Below are 18,089 nucleotides of genomic sequence, written 5' to 3'. Positions count from 1 at the left end.
TTTGATCAAAACATAAGTAGATACGTGAAGGTACTCATTCATGAGACCCGTGTTAATGTAAACAAGGCACAGAACACCAGCTTCCTGCATTTGGCCTCATGAGTAAAACCGAGGGACCACTAGAAAAGTCCAGAGAGGAGTTAGAGGTATCCCATGATAAGTGCTTGTACTGAGAAAGGCAAGGACTTTCTTTGTTCAGTGATGGACATATCAGGTCAAGAGCAAACTAGGTTGTAGTGCCAGTAGACTTAGCAATACACAAACAACACAGGAGCTGTTAATCAAATACAGAATAACCAGTAATAAAGGCAACACATGTGTCTATTTGAAAGAATAACAAAAAATTAAATAAAATCCCTCACAAGTATGTAATAGTTTCTTCTGAAAGGGCAGAGTGGTCTTTTCAATATAGTTATCTTGGGGCACAGTTTCAAAGTGCTGTTCTATTAAAATATGTGTCTTACCTGAGTCCTCAAAGTCACTGTTGTAGGCTTTCCAAGTTTCGGTTATTCGAAGGAGATTCTCTTCCATGGCTTGGATGTCCATGGAAGGGCAGTTACATTCGGGGAATCGGGGACCACACTGACACCAGCAGTCATTGTCCTTGCAAATGAATTCTCCCTCTGAATTGCAAGCAATATAGCTCAGAGCTGCTTGCACAAAGCGCTCCTGAAGGTAGTCTGGAAGAAGCACTTGCAGCCCTGAAAGAGCAAACCAAGCAAATAGGTTTAAATTGGTATGAAAAAAGGTTACTACATGTTTACAGTATTTAAAAATGTCTAAAAGTTAGTATATCAAGTTATGAATTGAAGCGTATTTAAAACTCTCATCGGAAAATTGTTTAAGCCTACAAAATTGCAAATGTTTATAATGCTATTCAGCATGTGCTGACTCCATGCACTGCTCAAGAATCCCAGAAATTACAGACATGTTTAATCCCTCAGACTATTAGATTTTGTTTTTAAAACTTATCTGATTGGCTCTTTGACTTATTTGATCAGAATATTTGGTTATTTTTACACAATGTAGATAGAGCTTGTCTGTCTTTGGAAAGATATGCATCCATTTATGTTACCCCACTTGATTGTAAATAGCTTCCAATATGTTCATTCTACTTTCAGACTATCAGCCTACATCTACATAAATACCAATCCAATGGGCTGCAGCACTGGTAAAAGCATGATGGAAGGTGGCTGGTAATGTTTATCTCATGCCATTGACAACATGTAACTTGTATGACTATTGCTCAGGAGTCACCACTACTTCTGACTACAGGGAAGCCAATGGACTGACTGAATGGCTCCACAGTTTACTTCCTCACCATGTGATGCAGCCCTAGTGTCACCATTTATTACTTTTCTACATGCAAGTCTAGTACTGTTGCTCTCTCTTAAGAAAATAGGAAAAATGAAAATAAGACTACAAGACTAATCTTTGGAGATCTCTACTAGTTTTATATTTATTATGACATCTCAAGAAAAATACAGTTTCAATATCAGTGTTCATTGCTACACAGGAAAATGTAATGAAAGAGCAAAATAATCAGTAGATAAAAATAAATATAAGGGAAAATTTGGCCAATACATAATCGCTATTTACTAAAAATTTAGAGTTTTGCAACTTTTATGTTTTCTTTCTAACAAAAAAAAAATCAGTTTTTGACCTTTGAACATTATCTATGAGATTCTTTTAAAAATCTTGAATTAGCATTTAGGAAGAAAAATCTACTTTACAAATATCTTGACAATTACATCTGTGTCTTTCAGATTAACTCTCCCATATATATTGGTCAGGAATCTTAGAAGTTATATAGTCACTTTATTATTCATTTTTATTTCACCTCAAACAAATAACATTTACTGAGTGTCTCCTATTTGGAAGAGAACTGTTAGGTAAAGTTTAAATATGAAGATGACAGAGACATATCCTTGCCCTAAAATTATATGCAATATAATTAAGACAAATAAAAGAAGTAACTATATAATAATTTTATACAATAGTACTTAATAACTACTATAATTGGGATACATACAATTAGGTTTAATTAATTGGGTAAGCTATAATATTAGGTTCATAAGATTAATAAAACTTTCCATGAAAAAGACTGGAACATTATTTGACATATGGATAGTTTTCAAAATTAAGACATAGGTCTCTTGTGACAAAGAATTAAACATTAATAACATCATACACAAATTAACTGTCATATATATATATATTTAAAATAGCAAGTAGTAGTATTGCTTAAATGCACATGGACTATAAGAATGCAATGACTAAGTTGCTTAGGAAAATAAATTTACAGTACTGTTATTGGAGTTTCTGTATCAGAGTGAAGTGTGTGGAATTAATTAAATTATATTTAAATGTCACTTAATCATGTAGGATACTCTGGAAGGTAGTTATTTGGAAGTAGAAGATGTATTAAAAAAAGACTAGTTTATTTAGAAGACTAAAAATATATAAATTGAAGAGGTGATGGAAAGGGAATTTAGATGATAGGAGAAGAAGAATGAGAATCTAACAGACTACTTTATTTGATATAAGGCAGGTGAGACATGTCAAATAACTTAGAAGAGTAAAATGATAAAGCAAACAATATTGTTACATGACTAGTCCTATAGGTCCCCAAATACGGTATACTTCAGAAGTATCTAATGATTTCATCTGAAAACATGCCTAATCCATGTCAAAAACTGGCTAGTCAGAGTCTCTGATAATGATACTCAGGAATCAGCATATACTTATTAAAACGTTTTAGGAAACTGAAAATGTGTGGACCTGATGTCTAGAAGCCATTGATCTCTCTAAACCTTAATTTTACAAAAATAAAATATTCAAAGAATTTATGGAACATTAAAAATGTCTTAAGCCAAGTAATTGCATTATAACTTTCAATCTGTAAGGATGAGAGTGCTTTTGCAGAAATAGAAAAGGCTGGAGAAGTAATTTGGGAAGGAATGATTAGTGGCAAGACATTATTAGTTCAGTTTTAGACATGCAAGCATTTCTGCTATAATTATCTTTATCAAGCTAGTTATCCATCTATCACTAAAAGAAGGAAACTGACATTCTGTAAAACCACACTAAAAGTAATTTTGGGGGAAGATGTCCGAGGACAGACCACACAAGACTTTCTAATTAAAGAATGAGACCACATACAGAGGGTGCCAAAAGGGGTCCAGAAAGATGTATGTACATTTTAAGAAAATAAAAAAAAAAATGTATTAAATTTGTAATACTCAGTATATACCGATAACAAAAGATGAATATAAGTCGTGTGTATTCAGTTTTTTTGGCACCCCCGGTATATAAAGAATAACGAATACATCACTTGGAGTGCCTTGGTAGATGACTCAAGAGTGACTGGGGCTGGGCTAAGGATTTATTTTTAAGGTACAGAAACAACAGAGTAAGCATACTGATAAGACTGTAATTAGAGACCGTCTCCTTGGTAACGAGACAACGCTTAAGGAAGCTGTGTTCTGAACACAGGAGACTATTGTGTGAGGCTGGACAAGAGCTGCAAGCTGGAGCCATAGAGTGAAACGTGGAGGAGTCCAGCACGCGAGACTCGATTTTTTTTTTTAACCAAACTTTTCAGTAGCAACAAATCAAAAATCAAAAATCAAAAATCAACAAATCAAAAATCTGGAGAAAATATTAGAAATAATCAGGTTTGAAAGGATCCGAATGTCAGTCCTAGTGAGGGTTTCTGGGGCTAATCTGCGAAGAAAAGACTCCTTGAAGAGTGAGCCACACTCTGGGCAGAGCTTGTGTCTCAGAGTTCTGCCCAGTCAGCAAAGCCAATACTGAAGTTTTGAATCAGTTATGATAAAGATACTAAATTCCTCACGACTTGTAATCCAGAGGGCTGTATACCCAAGAAGTAAGTAAAAACAACAACCAGACTTCATTCACCAGGGATAAAGCATACATCCAAATGGCTCTGTTAAAAAGGTATTAGAAACAAACTAGATCTCTGTAGAAAGAAAATGTCATCATGAATTTTAAATAATTTGGACAAATTGGCATGTAAAGCATCAGAATTCAATAAAAGCTCTAATTAGCATATAAAATACCAAGGAAAGCTATAGAGTCTATCAAGCAAACTATAAATTAATTTCAATGACTTGATCAAAAATTAAATGACACATTTTGACAGAGACCTGGAAATTATAAATGATAATCAAATGGAAACACTGAAAGTAAAAATGTAAAAATTAAAGTTGGATTTAATAGCAGACTAGACATAGCTTAAGAGATAATCAGCAAACTGGAATATGTCAGAAAAAATACTGAACACAGAATAAAAAGGCACGGGGTAGACAATACCAAAGGCTGCATAAAAGATGGACAGGCCATGACCAAAAGCTCTAAAAGCACATGTAACTGGAACCACAGAATGATAAGACAAAGGAAAGACACAATATTTAGTGAATCAATAAATTAGGCTTTATGAAATTTATGAGACATCAAGAAAATTGTAACTTGCATCTAGCAAGACAGCAACTAAGTGAAAACGGCCAGCTGACAAGTACTCTTCACTGCTTCTTTGCTCATGTTGTTAATTAGTTTATGTATATTTTGCTAGAAATACAAATTAATATAAATCACTTAAATATAAATTATTTCCCTATTTTTCACTTTTATATTTAAGAAAAGTTATTCAAATATACTAATAAACAAAACAGGAAACAAAATATAATAGTTTTATGAAGCAATATCACTAGGTTTTTATTATAAGCAAAAAATATTGCACAGTGACCCATCATTATAAATTACAGTACATCGTCTATGTGCTGATAACCAAGCCCTGTGTCAATTTTGGTAAAATAAGACCAACTTATCTGAAAAAGTATTTGTTACTCGGTCGTATAGATCATTTACTTTCTTGATTTCTAGGAATTTTACCAAAAAGTTACTACCAAGACTTCATAAATGACTTTCAATTATTCCTTTTAAACTTTGACTCAGAGGTACCTTGTCTGATGTATTAAATTCATAAGGAGTTATAAAAATTGCAATATTATTAATTTCAATACATAGTTGCTAATACTTTCTTACGAATTAAGTAATGAATTTTTTGTCATACACATTAAATATATTTTCATCAATAATGTGGATTTATAGATACAGCGTTTAATTTGTGAAAAATGTCTGTTTTGTAACCTAATAAGTAAAGCCAAAACTCAAGGTCAAACAAGCAGGTAAATCCAGCTTTCTCACTGCCAGAAAATATTTAATTTCACTTGTTTTCAGCCAAAATTAATCTGTTATGTGCAGTCTTTTGACATCTCATCTCCGAACGTTAATTCTAATATAGACAGGTAAGTCATAAAGTTTTGTTCTTAATTTGTTGACTAATGCTGTTACCTTCAATAATTCTACTGATACTTGCTTTGCTCTGATAAAATTCTACTTCAGAAGCAATTCATTTTTTTCTACAAGAGAAAGCTCTTGGAAGGAGAAGGTCAATAATGAAAAACTGTCTTAATTCCAGACTCCTGTCAATAATATATCCAATTTAAAAAGATCCCTAATGGGCTAACCACTGATTCTAATACTTCACCTTGTGCTTAAAATGAAACCACACACACACACACACACACACACACACACACACACACACACACACACATGCACTATGTATATGTGCATGTATGTATCTATCTCTATCTCATCTATGTCTATGTATATCCATCCACCTATCCATCCAACCTACCAACTAACTAAATAACTATTAAACACACAAAGGCCTATGGTGGTACCTAAATAAAAGATTATTTAGAGAGACTAGTTTTTCCAAATGCCACATACAGTAACCCATTATTTTTTATAACCTTGAAAGGAATTTATTTATGATAACATTGATTCAGAATTAGTGAATGCTTTGTATTCTTTTTTTAAAGTGGAGAAGGAAAGGGCTACTATTAAAGATGAGATTGAAAAGGTGAACCAACATGATACTCGGACTATAAGTATATACAGATGAAATTTAAGAAAGAGTACATAGGAAGTTGATGGTCTTGATGGTGATTTCCTAAGATTCTCTTTAGAAATCTCTTTGTACCACAGGTACACCACTAAAGTTGCAATAGACAACTGAACACATAAGCCTGGAAAATAGAAAAAGATGAAAGAGATGCAGAAATTACTCATATAAATTGAAAAGAGTAGAAATATAGTTAGACACATGGGAAGTGTTGCTTCATTTATTCCTTGTGCTAATTTTTTTTTTGAAGACAGATAAAAGACTGAAGTTTTGCGTTTGTAACATCAGAAAACTAAACACAACAGTGATTCACAAACAGTAAAATCAATAAGTTGTGTTCAATAAATTTTAATAAATCGATTGAAATAAGCATATTTGATAGAAACATTATCTGTCCTTTTCAATGACAGTTATTACTCTGATGGAGAAAAGACCATACATTTAAAAAGGAGTAAGCAGTAGAGAATTACAAGTAACACTAGTAGGCTATATTTCTATTTAGAGAAAATATTTCAATAATTTTAAATCTAAAATTGATAATGATCTATTGTGTAGCATTTAACATTTACAATTTTAAAGTACTTCCTTTGCAATTTTTATACAATTCAAAATGAATGACATTCATTTATTATTTTGGGTAAATTTAAACAGTCCAGAGCTGTTACATTTTTCAAGATTGAAAAGCTGGGAAAAAAATGGCATAATTTCTGACACTTTTAATAATTTTTACGTAAAACTGAATACTGTAAATACAGCTCTAACTCATGCAATTAAAAAAGGTAGACTAGAAAACAAGAGCTCAAAATTATTTCTTTGATCACTTATCATAAAGGTTTTCCTGAATGTATTCAAACTAGTGCATGCCAAACGTGTTTACTCATAACCTTTTCTTGCCTGTATGAATCAGTAATTTTGGAGAAAAGATATACTTGTTAAAAGTTATTATTTAAAAAAAAAATCTCTATTACATTATCTCAAAATATAGTAATAGAAAAAGATGGTAAGTTATCACCATCATCGTATAATTTATCTTTACAGTGAAAATAATATAAATATCAAAATTTTGTTAGCATAATCTCAAGTACATTCCTATTTGTCAGAAGACAAATGCAGGCTTAACACCCATATTCGATTATATTCAAAATGTCAACAATTCATGCTACATTATGCATAAATATGGCCACAACTTGTACCAAAATCTATGAGGAAAAAGTCAAATCTCAAGCACACATAGGAAAAAACAGCTACTTATTGAAACAATGGTTAGTGCATGGAAGTAAAATATCATGATAAATTTACAATTACCATAGGTTACATAATTTAAGAAGTAAATTGAATTTGGACATTTTCTTCATCTGATCTAGAATGTTCATATCAGGTAAAAATTAGGAAATTAGACTTTTATGAGAACTTTAACAGCCTAGTACTGCACACGTGGCTTAAAAAAAAAAAAGGAAGGAGGAAGAGGAGAAAGTGATCACAGCTGGATAGCTGATAGAGAATTAATGAAAATGTATCTACATACCTTGCAACTGAATCTTATTCTCAGGACTCTGAACCAGAACAGAACTGACAGAATCTAGGTTGTCATAGTTACTGCAGCCAAGAGGACCTGTTCGTGTTTCTGTTACCTGGCAAAAAAAACAAAAAAAAAAAACCACATCAACTTGATTACATAAAGCAGACTTTACCATGTGCTTTCTGTTCAGTATAGTTGTCCCCCACCGATATTACACGTTTGACAGGAAACACCACTGAAAGGTCTAGGACCTGATACACAGCAATGCCACACACATGCAAGCAAAGCAGAGAAGCATACGTCCCCTTGCCTTTAACTCCACTGTCTTCCCTTGGGCCAGGCATAAATCGTCTGGGGAAACAATGGAAGCCCACTTGGGTGAAAGGCATCACCCACGTAAGATGACTGAGTGTCCGAGATAAGGTGAGGGCATGCTCCTTTAGGTAGAGAGCAAGTTTTGACTCATATGAGAATTGCTTTTTTGTTTATTTTTCCTCAATAAATCAGAACCATCTACCAGGCTTCTGTCTAAAAACTGATTTTATTATTTTATTCTTCTACTTTGAAAAATCTACAAATGTGGCCTCTTCTATGGGGGCGTCAAAGTCTAAACTCTTCTGCGTAGCTCCTGTCTCCCCAGCAGGTGCTTTATCTTGCCGTCCGAGTGGACATTCTTCACTCTACTTCTTTCTCACATAACATCCTCCTCCCAGCCTCCCACATCCCACCTTCTCCCGATTTCATCTATCCTCTGGACTGAGCCCATGCCTGAACACCCACAAGAAGTATTCCTTCATGATCGCCACGCGTATTATGTTACCATGTCTATAGTTATGGCTTAGCACCTAGTTATGGAATCACATATTGTAGACTGATTTTTCCATGGGTCCCTAGGGAAGGATAGTGTCAGGAGATGAGAGGGAGTTTAATCAATTATGTGAGACTGGAAATTTATATCAAGGACATTTCTTTTAAAAAATCAAGCATATTTTAAAGCAGAGAAGGTCTGTAATCATCTTTGTGTTTTACAAAGACATTCTCTTCTCAATGTTGAATAAGACTATTCAGATCATCTCACTGCACCACTCACAACCCCACGATGGCCCCCATGTCACTCAGGGTAAGGCCAGAGCCCTTCCTTTCCAGGACTAAAAGCTCCCGCTGCCTCTCCGGACTCACCTGTCCTCTCTCGCCCATCGCCCCACCCACCACACGGCCTCCGGGCTGCTCCTGAGACACGCTAGTTATCCTCTTGGTTCAGAGTTTCTGACTTGCTGGCCCTGTACCTGGAGGGGTCATCCTTAAAATATTTCTAAGCTCACTCTTTCTCTTGCTTCAAGTTTTTGTTCGAATGTCACTTGCTTAGGACTACTTGGACTAAGCCATTTTAAATGAACACACCTTCCCATACTTCCTTCTTCCAACCATTACTATTTCCTTTGCTCCTTTACCTTGCTCTACTTTTTCCACAATAGATTTCATCTTCTAACATGCTGTACAGTTTACTCATTCATCATGATTACTGTTGACACTTCTCATTAGAATGCAAGCCCCATAGTGCATGGGGACATTACTATTTGTTCACTGAAGTATCATGGCACATATTAGGTTCTTGTGTAAACCCATGGGTGTTGATTAAGAGAAAGAGAAGGGGGCAGCGTGATGGGAACACCAAACCAGGGAAGACATTAACGCCATTATTGAGATGATGAAGGGTTGAATTAAGCTGCTGCAATAAGATTTATCTTAACAAGATGGACTATAAAAACAATTAGAACTGGCAAGATTATGAAACACTGAAAATGTACACTACGGAGGGAGGGAAAGGCAACTGAGATTTGTAGCATAAGTAATAACAATAAGATATGGAGCAATGAGGCTGCACCATGAGCCACAGTAATTATTCCAAAGTAAATATAGAGTGATTATATGCTTGCTATAAAAAGCAAAGGAGCAATAATAATTCTAGTGTGAACTTATTGAAACTATCCACAGTCCGCTTCTCAATCAAGGTTGTAAGATCTTAATACTTCTTCTGATATCACTGCTGATGTTAACATTTTTCTTTGTGAACAGAGAAAGGATGTCTGCATTTTAAATCATATTAAATCGAACACACCCTTGAACCAGATTAAGGCACAAATTATGTCCAAGGTCACATCAATATGCAAATAGATCACAATATAGTAAAAATAATCTATAAGAATAAACCAGAAACATAGCTACAGGAAAAAAAAAGGCAGTTGGGTTATGTAGAGTAGAATAAAAGAACAGTAACAACAATAAAAACAGAAAGTCTTCCAACCTCTGGTATAGAAGACAATCAAGGAGTCTATGAAAAGACTATGATTATATTAAAAAACCTTTACTCGTGTTGAGAAAAAAGTATATGTACTATGTAACATTATGTACACACATACGAGTACATTATATATAGCTCTGTGAAACTGCTATTGCTCTAGGCTTTTAAAAAAATTAGTTCGTCATTTTCACTGAACTGATTATTATCAACAATTAAAAAAATGTATAATTGTATGAATAGTATAACTCTTACTGTAAACATGTAAATACACGTTTTAAAAGCTTGCAATGTTCCTAGAAACTGTATCTGAAATCAAGAGGAAGAAATCTTTTTACCTCTTAAATTTCAAACAAACCAAACAAAAAAATCCCTCATGAATGTATCTACTCCCCAACAAAATAACTTCTCATCTGTGAACTATTTATTGATCATATGATAATAAAAAATACAGAATGGCAGTATTGTTTGCTCCAATCTGTCATTTTTAATCTTGAAAGTCATAAATGTTCATGTTGGAAATTCCAGCAATGAAATAAATTACTGCCCAGAGGAACAGTCTATTGTCCGCACCATTTTATGTATTTTTCTCAACCTTCTTTCAGACATGAAAATGTGTGAGAGTAGGAACAAGTGATGTTCAGGACCATCTTTTGTTCAGAGCACCAAATTGTCATGTGCTTCAGAATAATATTAGGTTATATTGATGTAGCTTTTGAATAATGTTACATCACCATTGATCATGTGTATGAAACGATAGAATACTGACAAGTACAATGTAGACTTTTCTGAGTTACGATCAGTGAAAGGGCCTGAGGACTTTCTTCCGAGCTCAACAGTCTCTTTGAGAGACTGACATATTCCCTAAATAATACAAAATAAATGTCAATATTTATGAGGAGATTTTGCCTACCCCATACTGTACTCGTATCAAGAGGAATGCATCTACGCTGGGGGTTGGGGTGGAGGGAGCAGTGCAATGTGTTATTACTACCTCCTTCCGGAAAACCTGCATTACGAGTTCCACCCACATTCTTTAACTTGGTCCACATTTTGCCCATATTTCTCTGAAAATGCCCTACCATACAGTCTATTTCAAATGTTCTTTCTTCCAGAAATAATCTTTCTGTTCTTTAATCACCTAACACACTGTAAAGCCATTTTTTGGTGGGTTTGTTAAGAATAACACTAAACTAGAGGGCACCAGCCATATTTGGCTCACTTTGTATTTGTAATGTTTTAACAAGTGTTCCTCATTTCACGTAATGGCTGATTATTTTAATAGAAATAAAGCTGTATTATTGCGTAGATTTTTCCTCATCTTTCATTTTACGAATTCTTTCTTTATTAGAAATACCTGTTAACATAACTGTAATTCATATATCCAATGAATGGCTCATGTCCAGAATCCATAAAGAAATCCTAGCGAACTTCTAGCTTCCAGTTCCTCATGTAAGGAGCTTGGAAGTTGCCACTTGTTCCTACAAGTAAAAACCTGAACAGACTGAAAATCAACAACTCTCCTTGAATCCGTGAGAGAAGGGAGGGCACACAGCAACCACTGGCCCCGGTACTGCAGACAGCCAAGCCAACACTGGAAGTCTTGGCTGCCCAGGGCAGACACTCGACAGCAGGACCCATTGTGCAAACCCAAAACCTGACAAGTAACTGACAGGTCGTGGGAGAGTCAGTGTAAGTATCATATTTGAAAACTCCAGGGGAACCCACTCGAAGGGAGGCGCCTCACAATATTTTGAGAATTACCTCTAGGAGTTCAACCAGGTTCTCGCAGAAAATACTGAAGAAAAATCCCCTCTTGCTTCCCATAGGGGTAGAGGGAAAAGTATTTTTCAATATTTCACAGCACTTGTACTTCTCAAGGCCTGCCTGCCCTCAGGGGAAACTAGGTAAGCAGAACCTAACTTCCTGGGATAATATCAGAGTCCAATGACCCGGGGAAACACCCAACTCCAGCCCACTCGAGCCATCCTGTCCAACCCAGAGAATCACGTAAGTAGACATAGGCACATGCCATGAGGTAGTAAGTATACTAAGAATTAGGGGATTAAAGCCCTCCTGATATTATAATGTCTTACTCATTTATCTTACCACAAAGTTGTCTGTATGTTTTATTATGGCAATTCTAAAATTACTTTGCAATCATCTTTTTATATTAACTTCTTTACTTATTTAACCCAAAACTCTCTTATTCATAATTATACACAGTACCTGGCATGTGGCAGGAATTCAATAATGGTGAACTGAATGGATGGATACTTTATTTTTAGTTAGAAAGCTTCATTACAAAAGACTACCTTAGCTAATGTATGAAACTTTGAGAGCCTCCTGAAGCAAGTGCAGCAGCTCCAGCCTGTGCAAACTTTCAGAGCTCTCAGTGGTCTCAGAAACCACCCAGCCTCCCAGCTCGTACCACAAATGAAGTGCGTGGAGCCCAGGGAGGTGGCTTAGCTAGCCTGGCATCCTTCAGGGAAGTGACAGCTGGAACTGGGACTTGAACTTCCTCACTCATCAATCAAATACTCATTCAAGAATCATACTGGCTTTCCAATCTCTATGCTTAAGGTTTTGAAACTGCTTGCCTTGATCAATCTGATTCATTCCCATTCTTTCTGCCTGTGTCTCTCTCTTGCAATACAGTTACAGTAGAGTACAATTTACTGGGTCTAGACTGATGTACAAGTCAATTATATGGTGTAGTATCTTGGGTCATTCTCATGAACAATAAACATTGCTATAAATGTGCTTGTTAATATACTTTGAAGGCCAAATGAACTGGCTTTTATTCCAAGTATTAATTTATTAATGCTTTGAAACATAAATTCCCACACATTCTTACATTACTTTACACTAGATTTCTAAGAAGTAAAATACTAGTGTGGATTAGTTTCTATTATGTCCTAAAACAGTATGCTTGTTTCTGTTTCTACATATGCGTACAGAATCATTTACAACCATAAACCTATCGAACTAATGAAAAGCTTTAGAAAATGTTGATATTAATATATATATACACACATAATTTATATATAGTTATATATAGTTATAGGTATATACAGCTACATATAAATTATGTATATAATTAATATATATGTTAAAATTAATTATATATGCTAATTATATTATATGATACTAAAACATAATTTTATATATGTAACTATATAAATTTTAGATATTACATGTTATAATAACTATATATGATAACTATATGATATGATATCAATTGTATATAATTATATATAATAATCATAATTTGGATATAATAATTAGAAATTATATAAATATATAATTTGTTTCTTTCAAATGAGAATATTGAGTTTAAAGATATTCTTACCATTTACTTCTTTTTCTCTGCCAGTCATGAATTCTTACTTCAACATTTTACTAAGCATTTAACATCAAACTGCAATTTTCATATAGTCCTAGCTCTAGATCCTGCTGCAGTATTTCTGAGGCTTAATATTTAATTAAGAAATGAATTTGAAAACACATTGTTAATATAAGAAGCATATCAAACCAAAATGGTCACATTGGAATAAATCTATTTCTGCAGCAATGACTTCCTTAATTTTTAAAATTGTTTTATTATTTATAGTACGTTTTGTGGGAAAAGTACAAATTCACCTATAAAATGCTGCAGGACTTCAAGTGAAAAATAGAAGAGTATATCAATGTTAAATTTTCTTGCATCTCCCCACAATAATAAGCATTATACTTGGTGCATTATATGTAATTAATATCATGATTTAAAATATAGTTTACATTGTTAATGTTTCTTGAACCTGCTCCAACCATTTAATGGAAGTTTAAAATAGTACATGATATACAGTCAATGCCCGATGACTCAGCTGTTCACATAAAAAGCACAAAAACAAATCAGATACAAATTCAATGTAAAGCAGCATATATACCATTGTTGAATTATTTATGGAAATGATTTTATGCTGAAGACTATTTTTCCTAGTTCCATGCTCCATAATTTCAATGGATAACATACTTTTAACCACCATAATCATTTATTATAGGATTACATTTTTAAAAGCTATCTAGAAGCCCTACTACAGGAAAAACAGTAATACTTGGAACATGATAAAGAGTATGATTATAAGCAATAGTAAGTTATGTATATCCATAAAACATGTACAAATTAAATGATATAACTATGAATTGTAAAACATAAACAACGAAAAACATTGCTGATAAAACATTGTATGTGAAATAAGTTTTTAAGGTTTGAGGAGAGTAATACAAAAGCCAGCACACATGTTATTAAGTGACAAAGCAGAGTATGTCTGCTTGGAGAGCAATCGTTTTGGTGCAATTGTCACTTGTGCCTGCCACCATGAGTCTGGGCATGGTTAGAATGCTTGACCTATTTTTTTCATACCCTATAAATTATCCTTCATCACAATAATACACATGTACACCACCTACAAACAGCCCCACGTCAACCTGTTGAGAGAGAGTATGTATGTTCTTGGAGCACACGTTAAAATATAAAATTACACACGGGGCTAGAAGAGAGAGGTTTTCTCAAATTCTTAAAGTGTGTATTCAGTGTGATATGGAATAAGGTAAACTGGGCACACTTTAGTCACAACGAGGTTGCCAAACAACATCAGACTCCTTTATGCTTAAATAGTGGTTACCATGGAATTTAAATGCACAACTCTTGATTGGTCTTGGAGAGGCCAAATCTATAAACTCACTCCTACAGGTGCTATTTTAACTTCTGTTTTAAATAACACATATGTGTTATATGTATTATATTTATATGTAGCTCAAAATCACAGCAATTACAAGAAACTCTGTAGAAAAAAAAAAATTCATTAGGCTCCTGATATATGTATATACGTTTAGAAAACCGACATTGTTTTGAAGGCTACATCTGCGGTGCCTGTAAATGATGACGTTACATAAATGGTAGGCTTGTACTTCATTACAGGACGTCTAACGGGATCTTGTTTTTACACAGTTGGCTAAGAGTTTTCTGATGGATTCAATATTAATAATGAAAATAGTAAACTTTCACTGCCACAGGGCAGTTACAATCAACAAATACAGATTACAACCCAGTGCAGGTCTGTGGCCTGTGGCCTGTGGCCTGTATTCTCGCGACACTGTTAAACTGCCACTGCAGTTGTTGCTGCCACTGTGGGTCGCCAGGCCACTCCTGGAACATGGGGAAGGACATTTTAGGGAACTCAGGACCCAGTGGTTCTTTACTGCTGCTTCCCATAAAAGATAAACAAAAATAAGTGTAATGCAAGGCAGCATTTGTTACATTTCTTTTAGAAATGATAGCAAATGACAGAAGTAAAACTTTCAGAACTATTTTTCTATAAACTGAAATCTCCCTGACTTTAAGTTATGGAATCTACATAAAATGACCACAAACTTTAAAACACAATAGCAAAAAATATTTCAAATCCAAGTCCAGAATATGAAAACTGCTTTTCTTTGGAGCTTATGGAAATCATCAGATAAAATGAAGTGTTTTATAATCATTTTCAACAATGATGTTGTCAGCTATCCCCTATTATGAAAATACAAACGTAGGAGGTATATGAAAGGCTATATTTAATAGAACCAACTCATTGAAGAAACGAATTAGGAAAGCGTCCTATGCCCATAATTGCCTCTCCCTTGGAGACAGTGATTTTTAAGTGCAAAAGAACACGCATGGGCTGTTCCCTATGGCTTTTTTATTTTTAATACTCCCTTAAACCCTTTCTGTACCTCTAGGTCCAACCACTTTAACTTATTCCTCAGGCTTGATGGGTTCTCTCTCTTCTTGGATGGAATAAGCAAGTGAGCAGTCAGACCAGCACACCAAAGGTGTGACAGGCGCTCACCCACAGCTGCACAAATGCAACTTAGTTCACGAACCAACCAAATCCACTGCCAGGATGAGTGAGTGCAGGCTTACCCTAAACAAAGGCTTACACTACACAGAGCAACCCACTCGGCTACTCACTGCTGCAGAATTTATTTTATCAGTGCATTTCTAAATCTACCCACACTGCCCAGGTGGTACTCCCTCTGCAGTTAGCTGTGAGCTGGTGCTCCAGCGGATATAAAAACTTACCAGCTGGATTATCTATCTTGGTTTCTTTTCACAAAGTAACTAAAAAATGTGCAGATGCAAATGTCAAGAGCTGAAATAAAGGCGCCTATCACCATGATGCTAGAGGACAAGAGTGACAGGATCATGGGGACTGCCAATCTAGCACGGTTAGGAATGGGCGCACCCCAGGACAATCTGTCACTGTCAAAACGCCAGCCACACAATGCTCTGCCATGCTAGGATGTTAAAGCAGGGTACGAGGGTAGACATAGCTTCTTTAGTGTTTAAATTTTAATCACACTATTTCATTATTAATATTTTAAAATGTTTCCTTTAATTTATGAGTCAGTATACTGTACATTATGCCACTCTCCACAGCACCTACTATTTGAAAAAATCGTTTTACCAAAATTTTGTAATACTCCCCTGAATTTCCATATTCTGAACTATTTATCAAAGCATTTCTTATTGCTTATGATTAAAAATATTAAACTTTTTACCCTTTTGAAGTTTCATAAGCACTGAATATTTCTGAATTCTATAAGCATATCAAAAGCTTCTGACTTCAGTTATTTTTTTATAAGACAACTCGGCCTGTGCACAGACACTAAACTTTCATACAGAGACTGCTATATTCTTCCATTTGTTACCCAATGAAACAAGTGCCTGAGAGAACTGATCAGCAAACCACACTAAAACTCTACAAACTCAAGTGTAAGTATAATATAAAGATAGAAGTGGACTTCTTGATTTAACTGGCTATCACAGAAACAGTAGGTATTTTTTTGTTCCCTCCAAAAATAAATTGGCTTTGCTCCCCCCAAAAAGTTAGGATAAACCCAAGTTTTTTAGCAACTGAAAATAATTAAGTCAGCACTGAGATGACTATAAATGAACACAATTATATATATGAGAAAGGGGAATATTATAGTCTACGTGAATTATATAGACACTATTACAATTCTTAAGAGCCAAGAAAAAGCAATAAATTGGCCAAATCATTCAGCAATACTGTGATCACATTATGTACTGTTGCCTGTCCCCCCCCCAATTTTATTTTAGTTGAAACAGAGCCTGAGGATTAGAACTAACATAATACTTTATCACAAATCATCAATGGAGGCATAACAAAATGGAAAGGACAAAATGTTTAGTAATTTTTAAAGTATGCATTTCCTGGGATATTTAACTGAGAATTTTAAAATTTAGAAACAAAAGAATAAAAACCCAGTGTAAACTCTCCCTGCATTTCTTGTCTTCCTTGTCTCTTATGTTATCCCCGAACCTTATCTCCTTTATTATTTCTTCCTATTTATGTCCTCCAGAGCCCAGGGTGGCACAGGGACTTCTGTCCCTCCATGGTGCCTCTGTGACTTCCTGGACCTTTACTGGCAACGGGCATTTCTCAGAGTGCAGTCCCAACAGAACCTCATCCCCGGAGTCATCCGTGGTTATAATCTTAGGTAAATTTACTTACTCTCATCTCTAGAGGAGCCCCTTGAACATGCAAGCAGGCGACTCTTAGCCACACGAAACTCTAACAGTGACCAAGGTGTTAAAAAAAAAATCTTAAAGGATACAGTGATTCTTCGGTGGGTGTATTATTTTGAATTCTTCTGAATTATGCTTTCCCTTTTTCTGTGAAAGATTACAAAAAAATCCCTACTCATTCGCATCTCATTCATTGAACACTGTTAGGAAAACACTTTTTAAAGAAGTGATTTATTCTAAACAACTCAACCTTGACTCATTTTAATTTTTGTAAAATAAAAATTGTCTTATTTTATTCCCTATGAAAGATTTTCAAAACTAGAAAGTTAATCTACCTTTTAAAATACTATTTCATCTTTCATCTTTTCTTGACATACAAGTATTCTTTACCTAATAACATGCTGAGTGTAGGGGGGTGTTTGGCGATGTATTTATGGGCCCCGATGGAAACTTAGAATCTGTTATTTCAGCTATATTGGGTGGAGGTATTATATCAGCTGTTTTACCCTCCCCCTACATTAGTATACATTTAATTTCACTTATTGATATAACTATTGTGCCTCCCACTAGCAGTCCTGTTGGTCACTCTGAAAGTCTATTATAATCTGCTCTGAGTGAGGAAGTCAGATAACCAAGCTGGGTAGATTTGCTACCGAATAGTTCATAGCAATATCATATCTGAGTTGAATTTGTTTTCCTT

General features: G+C 34.7%; 1 protein-coding gene across 1 annotated transcript in view; it reads right to left on the bottom strand.

Annotated features, from left to right (window-relative positions):
* Positions 1–277: 277 nt before the first annotated feature.
* BRINP3 (BMP/retinoic acid inducible neural specific 3) overlaps positions 278–18,089 on the bottom strand; it is a 186,547-nt gene continuing 168,735 nt past the window's right edge. The window contains exons 5-7 of the mRNA XM_019663696.1: positions 7,521–7,626; positions 465–701; positions 278–321 (exon numbers count right to left, since the gene is read on the bottom strand). Coding sequence (XP_019519241.1) covers positions 278–321; positions 465–701; positions 7,521–7,626 — 387 coding nt within the window. The remainder of the gene's footprint in view (positions 322–464; positions 702–7,520; positions 7,627–18,089) is intronic.

This window comes from Hipposideros armiger, unplaced genomic scaffold (genome assembly GCF_001890085.2).
Source record: "Hipposideros armiger isolate ML-2016 unplaced genomic scaffold, ASM189008v1 scaffold_398, whole genome shotgun sequence".
NCBI lineage: Eukaryota > Metazoa > Chordata > Mammalia > Chiroptera > Hipposideridae > Hipposideros > Hipposideros armiger.
Note: the sequence above shows the minus strand (reverse complement) of the source record. Positions and strands in the feature narration are given on the sequence as shown.